Genomic DNA, 19379 nt, shown 5'->3' with positions numbered 1-19379 from the left:
ACTCGTTTCTCCTGCGAAGCAGACACTCTTCAAATTAACTTCGTGTATTAATCTGTATCCAGAGGACAAGTTGTAATATTATGTTGCTGAACTTTGTGCTGCAGCAAGGAGAAAGCAGTTGACAGTGCTCCTAGTGGCCAGTGTGTAAACCCTGTTGACATCTGCCAAACAAGATGATCATCTGACATCCGGTGTGGCTGTTGCTTGTCATCACTACATTTCTTTAAAATAATACAATGTGGTGGCATTACCACAAAAATTAACATTTACGCCTCATTATGAGTAATATGTATAAGCAAACAAACTTAAACATATACTGAGGTGATGAACTTCGTGAGAAACATCCTAATGCTGTGTCGGACCTCCTTTTGCCCAGTTTACTGCAGCAATTCAATGTAGTACGGACTCAACCAAGTCATTGGAAATCCCCTGCAGAAACACTGATCCACGCTGCCTCACCGAGCCACGCTGCCTCTATAGCAATCCATAATAGGTATTTGGCTGTTCTACGGAAATAGTCTTAAATGGTTAATTATATCTTTTTATGCTCATAACATGCTTTTTTTATCTTGAATTTCATTATTCCTTCAAAAAACGGAAATGAAATTAAAATAATTTGAAAGCCTGCTAAAATGATCCATTTGAGATGTGTGATGTCATTGGATAGCTTCATTTGAGATGTGTGATGTCATTGGATAGCTTATTTCTCTTCCATCCACAAATTTCCACTCAAAGGCCAATAGGTTCTAACCACTGCTTTGGTATCAGTTTTATTTCTAGTACGAACTGCTGGCCTGTCACAGCACAAAAATTCAATAAAAAAACTTAAAAAATTCTCAATTTTAGAAATGACTCTAATACTGCTGAAAACAACCTTTTGATTTGGTATTGGTTACCATCGAACAAGTGCAACATCATCTTTCATGAAGTTTTATTGTAGTTAATTCTTCAATTAAAATGAACTGTACTTTCCATCTGACATGCTTAGGCAAGAGCTACTTCATACGTCAACCACTTAATACCATTTCATGTACTTTCTTAGCATTTTAATTGTGGTTGGAGATATGGCAAATCTTTCACTTGGATTCCCTTACAGAGATGTATGGTCTGTATCTAATTCAATTAACCCTCTCTTATTTGTCAAAAATAAAGCAGCAGGCAGCTTATAAAATTTGATCAAAACCACACAAAACCCATTTTATGATGATGTGGTATTCAAGTTTATCCATTGCAGAATGCACAGTGGCAACTTTAAAAGCTATATAAATAAAAGCACATCGAATTACCACACAGTTTACATTACTGTGTGCCAAACACTAACAACATAAACATGATTTCAATTACATGAACAACACTATTGGCATGCTGAGAAATTTCTGCTTGCCTCCAGATTCATCCTCAATATACAATACCTGAAGATTAGCGAGATGCAAAGCAATGATTGCAGAGTGATATGACAGGTAGTGCACTTGTGCAGATGTAGCTGCTTGAGACAACAGAGAAAGTGCTGTTGCTGGTGGCTGCAGCTCAGCAGCCAGTATCAATGCACGAACTTTGAGTGCAGGGCAGCTACGAGGCTCATCAAAGTCTGATGTTAGTAGCGGTTGTTCTAAAACGTGTGACAACCATCTGCTAGCTGTTGGCAGATCTCCTCTTGCAACTAAGAGTTCTGCCCTCCTGCAAGTTTGATTGAAAAACAATTAATTCTATCAAACGGAAAATTTCTTTAAGAATACTATAAAATTAAGAGACAGAATTGCTGGCCATTACTTACTTTCAGCAGAACTGTCTGTACTGCCAATATACATATATAAATGTGCATAACTATTGTAGTTTTCAGAACTAATAGTTCCTTTCGTGAGCAGGGGAGAGGGATAGACTGGGAAGGATTAAAAAGGAAGGCATGTCATTCAGACCCCAAGAGGAGAGGTGTTCATTGTTATTAATCTCACATACTTAATGAAGACATGTGATTAAACTCCATTACACAGTAAAGCGAAATGGAGTTAGCTTCAGTCTCCAATATAATGGTTGGCAAACACACATAATTAAAAATACATAAAAAAAAACTAAAACAAAAAGAAAAGCTGCAAATGCTCACTGCTAAAATTCTTCAAAGGCAGACCAACACTATCACAATAGAATGCAAGTCCGATAACCACATAATCTAACAAACTTAAGTATTAACCAGCATTGAAATCTACAGAGTCCAACTAGCAAGTGAGTTGAAATTAAACTCAGTGTAAATAATTCAAAGTCCGATCCAGCTTAACAAGCCATAAAGTTTCACTCGACTACTCACGAATAAAATCTGAGTCCTCAACACTGCAGACTTTTCTAAGTCCCATGAAACTATTGTGGAATATTTCTAAGTATTGAGACCAACATCTTGGAAAAACTTCTTCTCCACAAATACCAAGCATCTATCTCATTTAACAACTCAAGAACAATTACCAGCCTTGTTTTACAATTCTTTATACAATAGTGCACTTTTAAATCTGGATGTGATATAAGATGAGCACAACAAATTTGAACAAAATGACATATCGTACTCTGCTCTACATAAAATAGCTTCTCCCCAAATTAAACAAATCCATATTTTTATTCCAGAAATTAAACAAATCCATATTTTTATTCCAGCAGTCAAATTCAGTTCATGCTCTCTATATCATTAATAATTATGGCATATATACATATGACATATCTTTCTTACAGGAATTGACAATTAATTAGAAATAACAGTCACATAAATCATATAAACTAAATGTTGTTGCTTATGTTTTCAACATCTGCCCACACGTACTGCCATGCTCTATTTGATCGATTGATCTCTTTTGTGCAAGAAAATTTAAAAATTTATTAATTATTTACTGAATTTCCATTAAAAGAATCTTCTTGGCACTATAAGGCTAAGCACAAATTGAGACGAGTATAGCATGTGAGGCATGGCATGACACTGCAGTGTGATGCGCACGTTCTGCACATTCCGTGCTTGTCCTGCATATAGAGACAGGTGTACACATTCTTTGCATGTGGCAGTTTGTGACGCACTGTGCTGGCAGAATCGAATCGTACTCACCCTGTAATCTTCCTCAAAACATGATACAGAAACTATCCAGTAAAAATATTTGATATTTGGGTTGCTCCTAGCATTGTGTGTCAATTTCGTGGTGAAGTGCACATCATTTCACTAATGGTCATACTTATTGTGATATACCCCTTTAAATAAGACACTGTGCAAAATTCAAAAAGTTTGCAACGAAAAATACGGGTCACTATGATTTTGCGTTTGGTGCATATTACACCTTATGTTGCTCTCTTTGAAATTTAGTTGACACATTGAATTTTTCTCAGGACTTGGGAGGATGTCTATCCGCCTCCGATATCGAGAAAGAGGATCATATGTAGTGCATTCATTCCTGATCTCTTGCCTGCAAGAATGAAATATTCATAACATCCCTAAACCACACGAGATGTAGATATGAGATTTTGGCAAATGATAGGACACAAGGAGGAGAGCATTTTGCCAGATTGTTAACACGACGATACATCAGGAGTTGTATTTTTTATTTTATTTTTTTCCTCTCCAGTGACTATAATTTTTTAAAAGTCATGGATAGCCAGTGAAATGAGAATTTTCTAGCATGAAAATAAACATGAAATTTCTTCTCTTACATTACAGCAAACTGACACAATGAGGTTTTCTGTAAGCTATTGATCTCTCTCATCATCAACTGCTTGTTTAATGTGACAATACGTTTCAGAATTTCGTCGCAATAGCTGCTGCAAGAAGCACAATTAAACCTGGCAACAAGAGAAATGTAGCCGTCACTCATAATTGGTGATGCTTCCTCAAATGAAAAAAGGTTAATAATTCACACAAAAATAAATTACCAATTTTGCTTGAACCTCCATAACCTATCGTATTTTTAACACTGAATGACTGGAGTAGAAACTTACAAAAATACTGAGAATAGTACACAATTGATCTATTGAAAAAAAGGATAAGAAAGAAAAAATATGCGACGGACAGCATACTGCCAGCAGCCGAGAATAACGTGTGCGAGAGGAATGCGGAAGCTAGCCAGATGTGCCTTGTGTCATTCGAAAAAACATTGTTGTGAATGTGGGCCTAACTTGTCAGCAATATAGTTCAGTAAATTATTTACATCATACCTCCAGACACTTCATACTTTCGGAATAATACCGACTGCATTCTACATTTGTGCAGCCTATTGTGTCATTAATTTATCAGTAATGATACTGTGTATGCAACCAATTAAATGCTTTTTTCTCTGCATTAAACACCAATTAAAACAATGTCATTCAGGTGGGTGGGTTTTGCAACTGTTTTTAGCTTACAGTGAAAAAGTTATTTCTGCATGCATGTAGTATGAAGTCTCTTATTACATTCAAATCCAAGAAATCACAGTGAAACTCATATACTTCAGATTTTGGACACTTTTTTTAATTAGAGCAAAGGGGATACATCCATGGAAATTCCCACTTTTCAAATTTTTGTCATCAGTACAGGCAGCATGTCGACATGAATGTTTCACTATATAAAGTTTAAAATTTCCAGTCTTGCTTCTTGATCACATGATTTTATAATACTATTTTGTATTTCACTACCCTCACGATGAACTGTCTGTTCCTTTTCACAATTTCAAGACACTGTAGACGCAAAATACATAATGCCAGTGGCTAATGGCTCACCAGTCACTGGACTGTGGATTGTTTTTGACCAAGAAAACAATAACAAAATAAAACAACAAAACTGTATGGATATAAATAACTGAAAAATATAAGGAACTAATGGAAAAAGATGGAGTGCTTAAATGGCAAAAAACGAAACACTACTCGATGACAATAAAAAATTAGATTTTTTGGATGGCCAATACTACCACTGTCCATAAGTGCCATGCCGAAGTGAGCATATGGCAGGATTGCTTTCCCCCTCCCTGTCTCACCTCCCACGAGGTACTGTCGAGTTACAAAAATGCATGCTGGGCCACACCACACACGCGTTATATACATCTCAATTTGCTCCCAGTGTGATTTCTTTCACACATTATCTCCACAGCATATCTACATAGCCACAGATTAGTATCATTCATCTCTTTGTGACTGTAGCTAGAAGGGAGTGACATCATATACTGGTGGGCACAGATTTGATAGTTCCACATGTCCCCGGCCATGCCACTGTATGACCACCACCACCACCTGCAGTGCCATACTAGCCTTCACGCCACAGCACGTGTAATTCAACTGCTGCACTTGAAAACTATCGCTCCAGCTCAGGTTATAGCACATTGTGTCACAATGCCAAAGTGTTAATTTAGTGAAACACACAATAGAAGTAACAATGAAAATGTTGGAGAGTGGTTGTGTGGTGGAAAATAACATTGAGTACACATTGTTCCATTTAATCCTGATAGCAGTTGTAGGGATAGGATGGATGACAATAGTTGTGGTGTATTTTGTACCATAGCTTCACTTGTGCTCATATACTTTTTTATTATTTAATAGATTATTTTTGCTTTGAAACATTTACAGGGTGTATACATGGACAAGGAAAAAAAAATTCCCGGATCTCCCGGTTAAAAATAAATTTTTCCCGGGCGGGAAACACTTTCTCCTGGGCGAAAATACACTTTTTTCATGTTAAGTGACAGTATACATTCCCTTGGAGCAGTAAAATTTATCAATCATTTGAATGGTTATGGTTTTATACAGCGGGTTAGAATTTCCCAGCACTTTAGAAAACGAAACTCAGGGAGGAAAACCACGTTTTGCAATGTTCTTTAATGTGCAGCAACAAATACGTTGCATATTTTTGTATTACGAAAGTATAAATTCGAATTGCACTAAAAACCGCATGTTACTTACCGAAACATTGAAATCGAGATTGCAATGCACTTTTGTAAGCCAGTCATAGCTCATGTCATGTGATCTCGCTAGCCAATGACAGCAGATATTCATAGCATAGGTCAAGTGATGTAGTCAGCCAACAGTAGCGCAAATACACAAACAGGAAAAGTTAATGGTTTAAATTAATATACACTGTGTTTCGAAAGGAAAAGCGAAGTTTTGATTTTTAATATTTATCGTGAAGATTAATAAGCTACAAGAGAAACTAAGCTTTCACACATAGTGTTTATCTTTTTTGCGCATTTTACACTTTAAGACATCACATAAATGTGCCAGTAAAATGATTAATATCAACATAAATCTCTAATCTGCCATCCTCTTCAGGTCTGCATAATTTCCTCTTCCCTTTATGTCGTCCATCATCTTGTATCTCCTTGTTCCTCTCACTCTTCTCCTACAAACCAATTGTTCCAAAGCATCTACTAGCAAGCACTCCCTTCTCAATGAATGTCCCAACCAGTTCTTTTTCCTTTCTCTCACAACCTTCAGCAGACATCTTCTCTCACCAACCCTTTCCAATACTCTTTCATTACTCATTCTTTCCATTCTCCTCCACATCTGCATCTCAAATGCTTCTAACCTTTTTTCATCCTCTCGTCTCAGCGTCCATGTTTCTGCCCCAGACAAAACATTTGCCAAGCCTTTTCCTTAGTCCTTTATCTAATTTGCCACACAATAGTCTCCTCTGTTGAATGCCTCCTTCGCTATGGCAATTCGAGTTTTCACCTCCTGGTGACATCTCAAGTCTTCAGTTATTGTGCTTCTGAGATATTTAAATTCACTTACTTGGCTAATGGTTGATTGTCCTATTTTAATATTGGACAGTCTGCGTCTTGTACTGATGACCATACTCTTTGTTTTTGCTGTATTTATTTGCATCCCATATTCCACCCAAGTTTCATTCAGATCTCTCAGCATGTTATTCACTGTCTGCTCACTTTCTGCCACTAATACCATGTCATCAGCAAATCTTATACTTTCTATTCTCTTTCCACCAATACATATTCCTCTTTTCCCACCTAAGCTTTTCGCAATAATCTCTTCAAGGTATATGTTAAACAACAGTGGGGGAAGGCAACAACCTTGTCTAACACCTCGTCCAATGCTGCTTCCTTCTGACATTTCATTTCTAATCCTTATCCTTACTTTCTGGTGTAAATATAGATTCTGTATCAGTTGTCTCTCTTTCCAATCTACTCCTTTTCTCTTCAAAATATCCATCAGCCTGTTCCACTGAACTCTGTCAAAAGCCTTTTCTAAATCTACAAAAACAGCAAAGATTTCTCTACCCTTTTCCATATATCTTTCCCCTATAGTTCTTAGCAGGCCAATAGCATCTCGTTCCTTTTCCTCTTCTAAATCCGAACTGCTCCTCTGCAATCCCTCTATCCAGCTTGCCATATAACATTCTACTCAGCTTTTTTTTTTTTTTTTTTGGGGCGGTGGTTGGGTGAAGGAGACCAGACAGTGAGGTCATCGGTCATTCAACACTCCCAGTAAGACTTTAGCTGCATGAGAAATTGGACTGATGGTCCGGCGCTCTTCACATTTATTAGTGTTTCTCTTTTTCTGTATTGGTATCATAACTGTTGCAGCGAAGTCCTCAGGTCATTCCCCTTTGTCGTATATCTCGTTACAGAGGTAGACTATTTCTTTTCTTGCCTTGTTTCCCAGACTCTTCAATAGTTCTGCTGGCAAATCATCTATTCCACATGCCTTCCTATTCTTTCATCTCCTTCAGTGCCATTTCTACTTCTGCTTCCAAGATGGTAAATCCTTTACCATCTTCCGGCACATACTGCTCCTCTTCAACCTTAATTTCGCTTTGCATGTCATCTCCCTTATACAGACACTGAATATATTCTTGCCAGCTGTTCAAAACCTCCTGTGGTTCTTCTGCTAGAGTACCATCTGCTCTTTCTATTTCCCTGTTATTCCTCATTCTTTTACATTCAAAAACTATCTCACTAGCCAGTCTATACATCATTTCATACTGTCCCTCTCTCTCCATTTTCTCTATTTCGTCGCATTTCTGTTTCATCCATTTTTCTCTTGTTTCTTCGGTTTCTCTTCTTAATTCATTACTCAGTTTCCTGTACCTCTTTTTGCCTTCTTCAGTTTCTACACTTTTCCACTTTCTGCACTCTTCCATCTTTTTTAAAATGTTTTCTGTTATCAATTCTTTCCTGGTGCTTAGGGATACTCTAATTCCTAGTACTTCTTTGGCAGAGTCCATGAGTCCTTCCCTCATTTTTATCCACTTGCATTTAACACTTTCATCAATACTACCTCTTCGCCATTTTTCCATAAATCTGTTTTCCAAATCTGATGCCTTTCCTACCTCTTTGAGTCTTTCTATGTTTAGTCTTTCCTTTGCTTTACCTCTCCAGACTTTTTTCAACTTCACTTGTATTTCTCCCTTCACTAGGTTGTGGTCTGAATTTATATCCACTCCTGGATAAGCTTTAGCATTCTTCAAACAGTTCCTAAACCTTTTTTGTATCAGGATGTAGTCCAGCTGATATCTTTCCCTATTCAAATTTGATATCCATGTGTAAGGTCTCCTTTGTGGTGTTCAAATAATGTGTTACCCACTGCTAACGAATTTTCTTTACAGAAACTAATTAGTTGCTCACCTCTCTCGTTTCTTATTCCTAATCCAAATTTTCCTACTTTATCTTCATCTCTTCCTTCACCCACTACTGCACTCCACTCCCCCCATGATGATAACGCAGGCATTTCTATTTTCTTTCTCGATGAGTTCTTGTATTTTCTCATAATATTCTTCCACTTCCTCATCTCTGTGCTGGCTGGTTGGCATATATACCTGTATTAATACCAAATCTTTTGAACTACCCTTCAGTCTTATCATCATCAGTCTTCCATCAATATATTGTACCTTCATTACCTTATTTTTCAACTTTTGCCCTATCAATATTCCTACTCCATTTTCACCACTCTTGATTTCCCCTGAGTAAAAAGAGTTTATAATCTCCACTTTATATCTACCCATTGTCTCCCCATCTCATTTCACACAAACCGAGGGCATCTAATCTGTTCCTTTTCATCTCTTGTGTTGCATTCTCTAGCTTTCCTGCTTGCAGAAGTGTCCTCACATTACATGTTCCAATCCGCATCTTTCCTCCCTTCACTGTCCCTTTCTTCCTTTCAAATATGTCTACTCTCAATGTGTTCCCCTCCCGGACATCCAAATGAGGGGCTAATCTGTTCCTTTTCATCTCTTGTGTTGCATTCTCTAGCTTTCCTGCTTGCAGAAGTGTCCTCACATTCCATGTTCCAATCCGCATCTTTCCTCCCTTCACTGTCCCTTTCTTCCTTTCAAATATGTCTACTCTCAATGTGTTTCCCTCCCGGACATCCAAATGAGGGGAAGTTTTAACTCTGGAATCTTTCACATGGAGAGACATACCATGAGAGTCAAATGCTCTGTGATTTAAGAAATTCACCGTACATTCTCGCACATAATTCATCTTGTGCAAAAGGAAATTTACTTCGAAAATAACGCTTTTCAAACCAAAATTAGCAATATTTTCCCGAGATCTGTTACAAATAGACTTGCTCCAGCGGTTGCCAGAGAGCCACATAAAAGGCATCCCTGCACTTGCGCAGCTACGATGACGTAGGGAGCCCGTATGTTCATATGAGTAAAACATTAAAAGATCTTACATTATGTCATAAAAGAAACAAGGACTCAGAGGATACTCCACGAGAATCGGAATTTCTTGAACCATACTCAAATGAATAATTCATGTTAAAGTGCACATTCGTATATCCAGATTCCCAACGAAGTAGGCCTAGATCTAACACTAAGATTTTCAGTGTGGTTTTCGAGATGTAAATTTTCTTGGAGTACCAGTACTGTATTGTCTCATGTTTGTTTCTTTATTATGGCATAATGCCATACGGGGTAGAAGACGAAAACGTGCTCTTGAAATACAGTGAACAGTCAAAACTAGTCAACAGTGTGGAGTTAAACACTTCGTTTGAAACAAACTGGCTGCCTCAGCAGAAAAGATAAATAAAAGACGAATTTCTTTAATAAAGCGACAAAAATAACTTCATTGTTCTGTAAGGTGATTAACGCTTGACTGTCAGAAAGGTGGAAATAAAATAAAATCTGGCACTAACAACACACTGTAGCCTCCGATAATTATGTGGATATATTTTAATTCACTTGATAGCTCCCAGCCACAGAAATCACTTTTCTTTCCATTTGATTTGAGAGCAGTGAACAAAGAGGAAACAGCAAAATCACTAAATGTAAACACAGATCACATGGATCTATGATGTTTCGTAATGGGGGCAACACTAGATGGTGGCATCGCCCCCCCCCCCCCCCCCCCCCCCCGAGATAGAATGCAAAAAACAAAAAAAAAATAAAACTTTTCAAAAATATGTTCATTTTGTAGTGCACGTCTTTCTGAAGAGTCTGATGCATAAAACATATAACTTTGAGGAAATGTAATTAGTGTTATTTGGTCTCAAGTGTGCCAAAGTGCCATGCCTTTCACACAGCACTCTTCTACCGCATGTCACTGTACTTCGCACTGTGGAACTCAAATGTGTACCTTTTGTAATAGATGCCATCAAACTATATTCAAGGGGCAGCCTAAATTAAAATGTCCTGTGGTGTGTCTCCTTCTCCCAGTCGGCCGGTTTGACATCATGCCATGCCCCCCCTCCCCATATATACATACACACTCTCGCAATTAATACTGGATGGGATTATTTGCAACCTATTAGCTAATAACTTGCTGTTCTGTGTGGCATAAAATGAAATCAGGATACACAAAACCTGGTAAGACAAGAGACAAGCAAGATAGTACACATTTCTTCAATCCTTAAGTCCTAGCATTCTTTTTTTCCCCCTCTCTAATTTTGCTACAGCTTTACATATCGTGCTTTCCCTTCTGCGAAAGAATCTATTACCTGATCAAAGTTCGTCAAATGTTTTGCTACATGAAAAATCTAAATGCCGTTGTCTAATACTGAAAAAGCTGTTAATACAAATAGTACCCAAGACTGGTGTAGTTTCTCGATCTGATTACGTCTATTTTGTCACTGCCTGCTAGACAAAAGAAAACAGGCCTTCCTAATGTTGCAGCAACTGTAACACACACCAAATAAGCGAGATTGTTTTGGTAATAATGGTCATTTTTATAATACGACAGAATATAATTCGCGAAGTAACAATATGAATTGCCTATTTGGCCTACTACAAGTAAAATGCTTCATGTTAGGAAATGCTTGCACATTTCATTCATACGCTCCAGTTTTTGAAGCACGAGATCGAAAAGTAGTAATAATACGAAATGTCTGTATAAATTTGGAATCGTCATATTATTCCATAATTTGTGTGATGTCCTCGTTTCTTCTCCTTCCTCGTTCTAACAAACTATCTTCTCGTCACTTATTCTGTAACTATTCCTATCATTGTCAAAGCTCATTCTCCGGTTAACTCTACCAACCCTGCCAGAATCACCTGTTTAGTTATCCAGCGATTATTCTCCGGTTAGGCGTTATTACATGTTCGTACAACGCGTTTTCTGCGCTACTCCCAGTATAGAACTTAAGGCCTGCTAGCGAGGAAATGTACAACTTGCCCTTTCTACTGTAGCGATGTGGCCAAAAATTTTCTGTCAAAATTTCATTTTCTTGGATACACCGAGAAGATAATATGTAATTTGTTATTCCTGTTAGTCGTCTATTTCCACTCTGGTAGTCTGAATCTATGGACGCAGCTAGTAATTATAACAACGCTGATCATTCGCATACCTAATCCATCACATAAACAAACGGCATTCACCCATTCGTCTTTATTCCACTCAGCTCGTATAGCCCCGTCTCGTTTTGTCTGCAGGAATGTTTATTTCTAGATGCGACAAGGATTCCCCTAGCATGGACATCATGTACACTATGCGCACATTCAGAAAGCAACTTATGATTCATTGAGAAATCAACTTAGAATGTGTTCAAAAACCAACAGGGATGCATTTCAAAATCATTTGAATAATTGATAGACTAGTGTGCGCTAGATGCTAGGTACTTTGTGAAACAAGGTTTTTTCCCCTCAAGAATACAAATTTGCCCCCCTCACCACCGAAACTGCTGCCCGGCTCAGATACTCTGGTTTGCTGCGGACACAACCAACAGCGATATAGCTGTAGACAGAAGCGGGAGAAGGTACTACCCATACGCGACTCAACTGAGCAAGCGAATGATCCCGCTCGTAACTGCTTAAATGAATCAAATGTAAACAGTTGTGACATCATGCTCATCGGAGATAATTTGTAGTCACGAAGCATTGCATAGTCTTCCTCAACCCTTTGACACATTTTGCCGGCCAGAGTGGTCGAGCAGTTCTAGGCACTTCAGTCTGGAACCGCGTGACCGCTACGGTCGCAGGTTCGAATCCTGCTTCGGGCATGGATGTGTGTGATGTCCTTAGGTTCGTTAGGTTTACGTAGTTCTAAGTTGTAGGGGACTGATGACAATTGTATAGTCCCATAGTGCTCAGAGCCATTTGATTTTTTTAACACAGATTTTGCTGGCGCATTTACTTTGCAATTTAAGTTTTAAGTTTTATTCTCTCGTTCATATTTTGTTGCTGCAGCATTATTCTGCAGTAGCGGGATACAGTCATATCCTTTGTTGGATTATCGGTTCTTACCATCCAAAATTACAAAAAACTAACTGAAAATTAAAACAACGAAAAATCTCTTGAATTCTAAAAAATTCCCAGGTTTTTCCTGGTTTTCTCCCGGGTAAAAAATATCCCCAGGTATTTCGCAGATCTCCCGCTTGTCCCGGGTCATATACACCCTGATGTATAGTTTGTATCTAAACACTCCTCTTAGTTGTCCTTTTCCTCTAAAGTATAATTACAATACTGATGAACTCATTGCAGTTATAGATTCAGCTCCTACTACCATTAACACAACTGAACTTGCAAGCCAGGTGGAGCAGAGGTAAGATATTAAACTAGCATTCAGGATGGTAGGTCAAATTCTAGCCTGGCCATATAGATTAAGGTTTTCCATGCTTTCCCTAAATCAGTTAGGTGAATGACTGGATGGTTCCTTTGAAAAGGATGTGACTCATTTCCTTCCTCTATCTCCATCTTTAACAATCTTGTCATCAAAGGGATGTTAAATCATTCTTTCAATACTGAAATACCTATTTCCATCAAAGATGGCGCCAACAAAATGCTGTAAGTAATTTTTTTTTCATTTTTTTTTTCATCTGTAGTGTATGTGCAGTTACAAATCATAAGCACATGGCAGGCTGCAACCCAGACGGCACCACACTTCTCTGTTGCCACTACCTGTCAATCAGGTTTTTCTTCTTTCTTTCTTCCTTTTTTCAATCTTAAGTATGAACCTTGATTTGGGACACTGCTGGCTCATTTGCTATGTCTACAGTACTGTACTAAGTGCTTTGCTGAACTGTTTCTACTGCATTAAGCCCAGTGTGGAAATGTTAGAATGGAATTACCTTATGCCATGTGGATATGACAGGTGGCTACAGGGTGGAAGGTTATTTTTATGAGGTGTGTCACATCTCATTCAATGTGGCTTATACTAATGTAGTGAAATCATTAAAAATAGAATCTCATAATGATATTCTTTCAGTCTAATGAAGCACTAGCAAACCAATCTCATTCTATAACTAAACCATCACTGACCTTAGTCTGCTTTCCCATTTATTTACTGCTTCTAATTGAGAAACAGCCTGCTCAGCTTCTTGCCATTTCCCTGTGTGCATTGCTCGTGTGAAAGTTAAAATTTGTTCTGAAAATATCCATGCGTGAGATATTGGCTCATGCGGAAAATTTTCACGGGCAAAATCCAGTAGTAATGTTGCAACATTATACTCTCCCTGAAAATATATTTGAACAGTTATGTAGGTTAATTTTAATACAAGTGGTTTAAGAAAGAATCTTATATGGTTTGCACTGAAATTTCAGAAGCAAGGAGATTTAATTACCTGTTCTGTGAGAAAATTTATGACATTGCAGACTGCCAAACATGTGCCTTCACCACTGTAAGACTGAACGCCTTGGGCTGGATGAGACATATTCAGATGTAAAAGAAGCTGGCTTGAAATTAGTGTCATTTCAGTTTTACCATAAAGACACCAAAGTCCAGCTTTCTGTGCATAGCTGTTTGCTATTAAATCAATGATTGAATGTTGATAGTTCAGGACATCACTTTTCATGAGCAGCTGTTAATTATTAGACAAAACATAAAAAAGTTTTCCTTTGGAATATATTGAACTTATATTAAAAAAAAAAGATGCTTACAATAGCACAGGCTTATTAACATTGTTAGTAACTAGGTGAATCAATCAAAGAATGGAAACACCGCTGAATGGCAGATAGAAACATTAAACAGCAGAGGTCACGACATTTGATTTTTCGTTTGTTTTCAGACAAGAAAATTACACAAACTTCTTTTCAAGCTTTTGATACTGCACAGTGATTTTTTATTTTTATTTTTTAACAATGGGTTTCAGATGAATATGTAAAATAATTATGTCTATTATGGGGAATACAAGAAACAGAATAATCAGGAAACATGTACAAGACTGATTTTTGGCTAGATGCAGGACGACTTTGGAAATTGGCTGAATTAGAAATAGCAAGGATGCACAATGACATCCAGGGGAGGACAAGAAGGGAGAGAGAATTGTGGGATAATGTATACCTTTTATAAATAAGTAAGATGACATCATCAGTATACAGGGGATAGGAATTTCTGAGAAAGGAGGTGAACTTCAGTACCAGAATTTCACAATAACTGTGAAATAATCACACCATCAGCTGAATTACTTTTATTATTTTTAGTAACAAGGGGCGAGACAGCCTAGAAATTTTCTGAGGCAACAGACCCACAGAGCTTTAAAAATGCTGAACATTCAATACTTACATAGGGTTGTTGGCAATGGTAAAAAAAGGGGGGAGGGGGAGGGGGAGGGGGGGAGAGATAAACAGGGATGAGAGGGAGGGATGGAGAGGGAGGGGGAGATATGACACCAAAGATATGACACCATTTGGGCTGCTTGAGTGTCAATTTCAGTACTACCTTTATTAAGCAGCTTATCACTTGGTTTCATGGGGCTGAGTGGGTCCAGTTCCTGAACATTCAATGCGGAAAATTCTGAGGTGTTCACAGAATCAAACACCAATCAATAGACATTATAAGTGGGCAATGAGAAAGTAAGCATGTCTTATAATTTGTAATTTGGTTTTTAATGTTACTAACGCTCGATTTGAGTTTTTAGGCTTAAGGTGCTTTTCTTGAGTAAATGCTGCGGCAGATAGTGACCCATAAATCAGTTAATGAGATGGAGGAGCAGGCCTGTGAAGACCACTGAGTAAATGAACATGAACAGTATAATGAATGTAATGCCACAGTAAATGGAAGTTGATTTTGCTTTACTGTTTGTCAGAAGAAAAGCAAAATTTATACAAGGAAATTGATTTTGCTTCAGTGTGTCAGAAGAAAAGCAAAATTTATAAAACCTGAGAACTTTTATATTAGAATTTTCATTTCATCAAAGAATTTAACCAACAATTTCAAGAACAAAAATAAGTAGTTAAAGGTTCTATTATGTAATGGAGGTGGGGAAGGGAAAGGAACACATTTTGCTTGCTGATTATCTTGCATATTGTAGAAACTAACTGGAATCTTTCACACGGCAAAGACATGAGTGTAGCTTAACAGGGGAGTGAGCAGAATCTGGAGCTCTTGTAATGAAAAAGTGCAAGAAAGTAATTATAAACATGATTCAGGATGATATATGTTGATTCTGAGGGATTCACTTAGAAACCATTTACAGTACACCTGGCTCACTAAGCTCGATGAAGAATTAAATATTGAAAGCTTTACTAATACCTTCAGTAGCAAGAAGAAGTATGGTCTGGATCAAACATGAATGCAACAAAACAGACAGAGAGACAACAAAATTATATTCTATAGGAATACAAGATGTAAATTGAAAAAAAACTGTAATGTTTAAATTGTGGGCACTTGAGGAAAAGGGTGAGGCAGTACAGTGAACACCCACTGACCTGTTACTGCCCCACAGACGCTAGAGTGAACATCTTTTACGGAGGTGGGAACTGTTTATACTGAGTAAGAAAGAACTGACAAATAACAAGTGACTAAAACAGAACCCAAATTATAGCAATTAACAGTGACCAACATGGGACTGCAAGATTGAAGAGCGTCTGGTGACAAAAATTATTACAGTAGAAGTAACTGGATGGAATACAAACAATGATCAATGGGTCAGACCATCACCCACATTTAAGATGACATTTTGATGGCAGACAGACACACAATGAAATTTTTGTCTTATAAAATTGGTTATGGTGATATGGGCCCTATGTATTCCATCGCAGTGTGTAAAACCCTCATGATATAAAAAGTGAGATGGTTGCTCAGGCTCTCTTTAGACCAGGAATTTGCCCCTGTAATGCACGTGTATCCTATAGCAGTGCATGACTGAAGTTGTTATATCCAAAATGTGAGTGTATGTCTGTGCATGTAAAGTTTCTACTTTGAAGGATGACATCACATCCCATTCGTTTGTTCATTTGCCATCTCATTCGTTTGTCCACCCGCCATTCACTTCTTTATTTTTAAGGTGAGCAGTAGTTGCATATATCTTTATGTTAGTTTAGTTAAAACAAATCTACAGAAGCCCATTGATGCGACTCGATATTTTAGCAGTGTGTAATACAATAGATGAAAGGAATAAAACGTTAAAGTTGAGCCACTGTACACTATTTGACACTAAAGACAACCAATACGCATTATATCTCAGAATATTCTTTGAGTGAGAAATTAAAATTTCAGGAATTTGTGAACATTGTTAATGTGAACTAGTTTCATACCAAACCACATTTACTGGGCAGTTTCTCATTTTCTTACACACCAGACTGTGTGGGGAGAATTAAATTGATGGAATGCTGGCAAATAGATAAACCACTTTGGGTGTATGTTACATATTGTTGCACGAATCAGTAACTATAATCTATACACTGTACAATAACATATGCAGCTGTTTAACTAGTCTGTCCAGAAGCCAAAGCATTTTAGTTAATGAAAGAACTAATAAAAGAATCTCACATTATGGAAAAGTGCTGGAAAAAGATTTCCTGTATCAAATATTGAATTTATGCACCAAAACTTAGCTTTTATAACCAACCTTAACATGAAGGGACCAAAAGAAGGGAGACATAAGGGAGGAAGCAAGAATACACATTCAAGGTCAACAAAATTAAGGTCTGCAGAATCTCATACTTACTTCAAAAACCAAAGAGGGTTTCCCAGCAGTGACTGCTGCATATTGGGCAAATGACTGGATGCCAAGTGATGTTAGGTAACTCAGAGACAAGTCACTACTTTTTGCTATAGATCGTGCTATTAAAATATCCTGTCAAAATAAAGACACATCAATCATTGTAATCATGCCAGTGTAACAGAAAGTTATTAAAACAAAAACATTTTGCAACTCACAAACCTTATTTTCATCACTCAAATTGTAGAGCCATGCAAGAGCATGTTGTAGACAAATATTATCATTAGCCTCCTGGGCTAACATAATTGCTTCCTTTAGTGCTGACAGTGCCTCTTTCCTATAAAATGGCTGAAATTATTACATGGCATTTACATAACATTTGTAAGGAAAAGTAGAAAGTGAAAAGTTTCTGCTTTCCTGTTAGTGATTCCAAATTCTAATGTACACACACCTATAGCCAAAGTGTGCGTAGAGTATGGTTAAATTCAGAGCAGCAAATCTGAATCCTCTGTTTTTCTCATCTTGATTATTTGTTTTGCTATCATTTGTATTGGTATTTCTGTCAAAGCAATGAAACAAACTATCAACAGCTCCACAAAATTCATTCACTCGGGCACAGTTCAGGTAACTCAAATAATGCTGCAAATCATTAAAGAAAGATCAGTTTGGCAATTCTAATAATTTGAAAAAAAAGATGAAATAAAAATAAGATCATTAACCAACTTAAGCCAAATCTATAATAAAATATTAAACATACACAAATAAACAGCTATGTATGTATTGTTCTCATTCATCCATTTGGCTTTACAAACACATTAAGGTTGATAAATCATAATGATTTAGGTTACACAGGTCCTGCCTGCTATTGTAATACACTCAAGTAGAACAATAAGGTCTCTACACTAAATCCTTTGTTATTATGAAGATTACTACTGGTATTTGATTTCTTAACTGAGGGTCATGTCCCATACAGTGCAATGCCACTTTGTACTATTTTTGTGTTGTAATTTTTGTTAAATAAATGCTGTTTCTTCAACATAAAAAAAATTGTGCATCTGTAAAACTGGCCTGCTTGGACTGCTAACCAGAATTACATTGGATATGTCTGGAGTTTATTAGAAACCTTGTGCCCTTGTTAATTAAATGCGTATCTTATTTCTAAAGCACTTTGGAAATTTTTACCCACATTTATACTGTGATTGTCTCTCCAATCTATGTTCTTGATTGCACATAAGCAGTGTTTAACCAACACTAAACTATTATCCACAATAGTCATAGAAACTGTGTGCCCTCTTGGGAGTGGGGAGCAGGCGACACGCTTCTGGGTTGGGGGCACTTCTGGGTTGGGGGTGCTCAATGATGAGGTTATCAGCACCCATACAAAATTAGTGGAAACAAATGCAGTTAAAATGCAGAAAAGGTGAGAAAAAGCAATCTGATATGAAATTGCATTCATTTCCCCCAATCTCATCCATGATAACCCGCTCACAGTAGCTCACATAATGAAAGACAGCATTAAAATTGTTCAGATGTTTTAAAACTGTTAAGTAAATCTGTGTAAGACAAGAGGTAAACTAAAATATATTCACAGGAATATGTGTCTGGCTGATCATTTGGGGGGGGGGGGGGGGGGGAGGAGGAGGATGAGATAGCCATCTTGATAACACATTAAAAACATCATACAAAATTTTAGGGAACAAGCTGGACAATTGTTGCTGAGAGCCCCAAGCCCACAAATGCCCACCCAGGCTGGGGCCTATGCCAAGGCAAGTGAGAAGGACCTCACTCCACTTGTGTGACTGAAAGGAGGTACACCACAGCCACGGTGAACTTTAATAGATGCAGCTTATTGTCTTTTAATACCAGCCACTCGTCTTCCCATCGACATATGACTCTGTGCCACAACAGCGAGGTGAAATCGTGTAGGAGTACTGCCCACTGAAGTATCTGAGGATTAGGACTCTTTGGCTGATACATCTGCCTTTTCATTCCTGTAATACCCACACATCATGGCACCCAATAGAAAGATACCTTCGTCCCCAGCCTTTATAGGTGGAGGAGAGCGTTCTAAATATTCTGGACTACTTTATCTGCTTGCTACAAGCATTGTAGAGAGTGAA

General features: G+C 37.6%; 1 protein-coding gene across 2 annotated transcripts in view; it reads right to left on the bottom strand.

Annotated features, from left to right (window-relative positions):
* The window catches only part of LOC126267167 (anaphase-promoting complex subunit 5), a 151306-nt gene that overhangs the window by 27319 nt on the left and 104608 nt on the right, over positions 1-19379 (bottom strand). For both annotated transcript variants that reach the window (XM_049972125.1, XM_049972126.1), the window contains exons 6-11: positions 17711-17898; positions 17482-17596; positions 17266-17394; positions 13939-14175; positions 13637-13830; positions 1413-1677 (exon numbers count right to left, since the gene is read on the bottom strand). In XM_049972125.1, the coding sequence (XP_049828082.1) occupies positions 1413-1677; positions 13637-13830; positions 13939-14175; positions 17266-17394; positions 17482-17596; positions 17711-17898 (1128 nt within the window). The remainder of the gene's footprint in view (positions 1-1412; positions 1678-13636; positions 13831-13938; positions 14176-17265; positions 17395-17481; positions 17597-17710; positions 17899-19379) is intronic.

Source organism: Schistocerca gregaria, chromosome 4 (assembly GCF_023897955.1).
Source record: "Schistocerca gregaria isolate iqSchGreg1 chromosome 4, iqSchGreg1.2, whole genome shotgun sequence".
In the NCBI taxonomy this organism is placed as follows: Eukaryota; Metazoa; Arthropoda; class Insecta; order Orthoptera; family Acrididae; genus Schistocerca; species Schistocerca gregaria.
Note: the sequence above shows the minus strand (reverse complement) of the source record. Positions and strands in the feature narration are given on the sequence as shown.